The sequence below is a fragment of the Colobus angolensis genome, unplaced genomic scaffold (assembly GCF_000951035.1).
Source record: "Colobus angolensis palliatus isolate OR3802 unplaced genomic scaffold, Cang.pa_1.0 Scaffold93, whole genome shotgun sequence".
NCBI lineage: Eukaryota > Metazoa > Chordata > Mammalia > Primates > Cercopithecidae > Colobus > Colobus angolensis.
Genome location: NW_012123265.1, coordinates 2,294,063 through 2,299,502, shown reverse-complemented (window position 1 = coordinate 2,299,502; position 5,440 = coordinate 2,294,063). Strand labels below are relative to the sequence as shown.

The 5,440-nt window shown below is 47.6% G+C and overlaps 1 protein-coding gene across 1 annotated transcript in view; it reads right to left on the bottom strand.

Annotated features, from left to right (window-relative positions):
* The window catches only part of GFOD2 (glucose-fructose oxidoreductase domain containing 2), a 62,897-nt gene that overhangs the window by 9,803 nt on the left and 47,654 nt on the right, over positions 1–5,440 (bottom strand). The window contains exon 2 of the mRNA XM_011932013.1: positions 2,718–3,063. Within this exon, the coding sequence (XP_011787403.1) occupies positions 2,718–2,976 (259 nt within the window). The 5' untranslated portion in view covers positions 2,977–3,063. The remainder of the gene's footprint in view (positions 1–2,717; positions 3,064–5,440) is intronic.

Below are 5,440 nucleotides of genomic sequence, written 5' to 3'. Positions count from 1 at the left end.
CGGCCTAATTTTTGTATTTTTAATAGAGACGGGGTTTCACCATGTTGGCCATGATGGTCTCAATCTCTTGACCTCATGATCCGCCCGCCTCGGCCTCCCAAAGTGCTGGGATTAAAGGTGTGAGCCGCCGCACCCGGCTGAGAATTCAGATTTCTAACAAACCTCTAGGTGATGATGCTGCTGGTGGAGCATACCAAGAACCAGAAAAAAAGCAAGCTTGCTGCCAAAGAACCCTGGGGTTTTCTCCTTCCTCTTTGTACAGCTTGGAAATGGTCTCTGTGGGGAACCCTAAAATTCAGGAAGAAGACTGAGAGCCTCCAGGGCTCTGGCTCTGGACACACCTCACCTTTCCAGCCTGCATTCAAGCCACAAGGGATGGCAAGGAGTCAAGTGACCATAGCGGCTTGCTTCCCCTTGAACCAACTTGCTGCTAAAGTGTTGACTTAGGTCTATTTCTGAATTCAATCTGGGAGCCACCGTCTGACCTCCCAAGTATTTGGTGACCAATGAATGAGTAACTCCAATGTCACACATCCTCAGAGAGAGCTCTCTGGAAGAAACAAATAAGGCCAAAACTTACTTGCTCCAAATTGACAACCAGACAGACTGAAGTTCTTTCTCACTTCAATGAACATTTATCCTTCCCCACCCACAGGACCAGAGGTGACAGACACCTTTGTATGACATTCCTCAGAAGGAGGGAAAGATAAGTAGCAGACCCTGAGGTTTTCCACCATGGCAGTGGTCAGGAAGAGTGGAGGACAGCCTCATGGCACCAGTTCCTGGACGTAGAGATCTTCGGCTGCATCAAAGAGACACTTGGCTCCTATCACCTCACATAAAAGAGTTACTCAGTCAAGTAAGTATATGCTACTTGAATTGTGACTATGTCTTCTGTCATCTACCTTGTAATATGTGTTATTTCTAGTTGCCTCAATTGGACTATAAAATCTGAAGGCAGGGAGGGGTCCAATCTAACACACCTTTGAATGTCCAAAATGACATCAGGACAGTGACTGGCACACAGGAGGCACTAAAAAAATAATTGAGGCTGGGTGTGGTGGCTCATGCCTGTAATCCCAGCACCTTGGGAGGCCAAGGCGGGTGGATCACCTGAGGTCGGTCAGGAGTTCAAGACCAGCCTGGCCAACATGGCAAAACCCCATCTCTACTAAAAATACAAAAATTAGCCAGGCGTGGTGGCACATGCTTGTAGTCCCAGCTACTTGCAAGGCCGAGGCAGGAGTATCGCTTGAACTGGGAGGTGGAGGTTGCAATGAGCTGAGATTGTGCCAATGCATACTCCAGCCTGGGCAACAGAGCGAGACTCCATCTAAAAAATAATAATAATAATAAAATGTAGGCCAGGCGTGGTGGCTCACGCCTGTAATCCCAGCACTTTGGGAAGCTAAGGTGGATGGATCATGAGGTCAGGAGATCGAGACCATTCCAGCTCACACAGTGAAACCCCGTCTCTACTAAAGATACAGAAAATTTAGCTGGGCATGGTGGCAGGCAGCTGTAGTCCCAGCTACTCGGGAGGCTGAGGCAGGAGAATGGTGTGAACCCGGGAGGCGGAGCTTACAGTGAGCGGAGATTGCACCACTGTACTCCAGCCTGGGTGACAGAGCGAGACTCAAATGCTGGGCACGGTGGCTCACACCTGTAATCCCAGCACTTTGAGAGGCCGAGGCGGATGGATCACCTGAGGTCAGGAGTTGGAGACCATCCCAGCTCACACAGTGAAACCCTGTCTCTACTAAAAATACAAAAATTAGCTGAGTATGGTGGCAAGTGCCTGTAATCCCAGCTACTCAGGAGGCTGAGGCAGGAGAATCACTTGAACCCAGGAGGCGAAGGTTGCAGTGAACCGGGATTGCGCCAGTGCACTCCAGCCTGGGCAACAACGGTGAACTCTGCCTCAAACTAAACTAAAATAAAATAAAATAAAAATTGCTGGCTGAATGTTTACTGGTTTACTTACTAAACTAGGTTCTGATTTATATTAGATAAAGAGAAGAAGTTGACTCCAGTTGACTAGAAAGAGAAGACCAATGGGAACTGCAGGAGAACAGCTCAGCAGACCACGCCCAGCCAGGGGCAGGAGGTTACCAAGCCAAACTTCCCAAGGGAGTGGAGATGTCATGTGAGCAGGCTGTCAACCGACCTTGTCAGGGAAGCCAATGCTGTCAGAGCCTTCCTGTCCTCTGGCAATACAAAACTGCAATTTGGCAGGAAGGGTGTGTGCTCACTATAGTCAAACACTGACAAAACATGGGAAATGGTAGCCTTGCTACACAGCCTCTCCTTCCTGTGGTGCTGTGTGCCCCAGAAATGGGAGAACAAACACACCAGTCACAACCAATTCCCCGGCACCCAGGGCTTGGACCTCTAACTTCACATAAACCTCAAAGTTTATGTTGCCTGAGAGGCAACCATCTCCAGCCCCTTGATGGCTGTCTCTTAGAACACTTCCTTAATTTCTGTTCAGGGATTTATAGATGGGAGGTAGGTTAGGCTATGTCTTTTTTCTCCTATAGTTATAAGAACTCCCAATATGCCCTCCCCAAGCACTGCTTCAGGGACAAGTGATGTTCCAGAGTTCTCCTCCCTGCAGATGCGAGCCTAGGAAGGAGAGCTCAGAGGAGGGGTGTGACCCTCCGAGGACTGCCCAGAGGGAGACACGATCTGCCCCTGCCGTGGCCTGCTGGGCGTACCTAGAGCCTTCACGGATATCTGCCGGGTGAGTGGAGGGGGGATGCTGATGCACACCAGATCCACGTCTTGATGCAGCAAGATGTCATCAGTCCGGCTGGTATAGAAGGCGATGTTCATCTCCTCAGCAAGCTGCTTCGCCTCCTCCTCAGTCTTCCCCCACAGGGCCTCAACAGTGAACCCTTCTGCCCTCAGCAGCGGGACCAGAACTCGGGCGGAGCTGCCAGTCCCAAACACGCCCACTCCTGGCAGCATCTTCATCCCAGCCTCTCTCTTTACCAACTCATCTCCTCACAAGAGCCTCCGGCATGGATATGATCTTCCAAACGTCCTGGTCAGACATGGCTCCTAGAATAGCAAGCATTACACTGGTTATTACTGGAGAAGACACTCAGCTGAGGCTACTTTCTTCTTTTTTTTCAGATGGAGTCTCGCTCTGTCGCCCAGGCTGGAGTGCAGTGGTGCGAAGGCTACTTTCAAATAAGGAAGCAACAAGTTCTCTGCCAGAAAAGCACAAATGAAATATGGCTTTGGCCGGGCGCGGTGGCTCAAGCCTGTAATCCCAGCACTTTGGGAGGCCGAGACGGGCGGATCACGAGGTCAGGAGATCGAGACCATCCTGGCTAACACTGTGAAACCCCGTCTCTACTAAAAAATACAAAAAAAACTAGCCGGGCGAGGTGGCGGGCGCCTGTAGTCCCAGCTACTCGGGAGGCTGAGGCAGGAGAATGGCGTGAACCCGGGAGGCGGAGCTTGCAGTGAGCTGGAGATCCGGCCACCGCACTCCAGCCCGGGCGACAGAGGGAGACTCCGTCTCAAAAAAAAAAAAAAAAAAAAAAAAAAAGAAATATGGCTCAAGGCCAGGCATGGTGGCTCACGCACGCCTGTAACCTCAGAATTTTGGGAGGCCGAGGTGGGAAGATCACTTGAGGCCAGGAGTTTGAGAGTAGCCTGGGCAACATGGCGAGATATCATCTCTATAAAAAAAAAAATTTAAAAATAGCTGGATGTGGTGGCATGCGCTCATTGTAGTCCTAGCTACTTGGGAGGCTGAGGTGAAAGGATCACATGAGCCCAGCAGTTCACAACTGTAGTGAGCAACAATTGCACTACTGCATTCCACCTTGGGCAACAGTGCAAGACCTTGTCTCGAAAGAAAAAAGAAATACTGTTCCAAGATGAAAAATTGTAGAATCTTCTTCTTCCATGGAGACTGAATGATAGGAAAAACGGAAAATGAATAAAGCTGGATTTAAGTCTCTGCTCTGCTACTTAATTTTCTGTGTAACCCTGGTCAAACCATTCAACCTTCAAGGCCTTAAATGTATAATAAGGGGAGTAATTGATCTTTAAAGTTCCTTCTTGCTGTAAAAGTTCATGATTCTATATATGACAAAGAAAAAGAAGAGTGGAGGCCAGGCACAGTGGCTCACACCGGTAATCCCAGCACTTTGGGAGGCCAAGGCAGGTGGATCACCTGAGCTAAAGAGTTCAAAACCAGCTAGGTCAACATGGTGAAATGCCATCTCTACTAAAAATACAAAAAAATTTAGCCAGGCATGGTAGCAGATGCCTGTAATCCCAGCTACTCAGGAAGCTGAGGAAGGAGAATCATTTGACCCAGGAGGCAGAGGTTGCAGTGAGCTGAGATCACACTGTTGCACTCCTATCTGGGTGACAGAGTGAGACTCCGCTGTCTCAAAAAAAAAAAAAAGAAGAAGCCGGGCGCGGTGGCTCACGCCTGTAATCCCAGCACTTTGGGAGGCTGAGACAGAATGATAGCTTGAACTGAGGAGTTCAAAGACATAGTAATTGCACAACTCCTCTCCAGCCTGAGCAACAGCGGGAGACTGTCTCAAAAAAGGTTTTTTTGTATACAGATATTTACTATAGCATTGGTTATCATAATGAAAAACTGGGAGACAATCTAGATGTCCAATACAAGTAACGGGTTAGACAAGAATGCTGTGGAGCTACCGAAAACCATGAAGTAGAAGGCCCTCAATAACCTGAAAGACATTCACCACATAGTCACTGAAAGGGGAAAACACACACTATTAGAAGTATGGGTTTTTTTTAAAAAAGCACACAAAAGAAGTATAATAGGTATGAGAATATATAAGGATATCTGTAATATATCTGTAAAAATATCTCTATTCAGTGCTGTAGAAGGACCAGAATACTCCTGAATTTATTGACTGCTGAGGTGGATGGGATTATGAATGATTTTTATTGTTTCTTTTCAATTTTTTTTTGAACTTTGCCAAATTTTCTGAGACATGATTATGCCTTATTCACTGTAGAGTTTTTCTTCTGATCACAAGGGTTATACAATAAATAATAAAACCAAACAAAGTCCTTTGCTTGGGATCAATGTCATGTGAGAAAACCAAGATGAGATGTAGGTGTGTTCAGAATACCCAGGCTCCCCACGCAACATTTCCCTCAGCTAAACCAGCAGCTCCCCACTCTGTATTAGCGTCACTGGTGACCCTAGACCCACTGAATCAGACGAGAGTGATGTGGGCCACATCACCATCATTTTTTCTCTTTTTAAACTTTAATGTAATTTTTTAAATTGTGGTACAATATACATAAAATTCACTTTTTTTTTTTTTGAGACGGAGTCTCACTGTGTTGCCCAGGCTGGAGTGCAGTGGCGTGATCTCGGCTCATTGCAAGCTCCGCCTCCTGGGTTCACGTCATTTTCCTGCCTCAGCCTCCC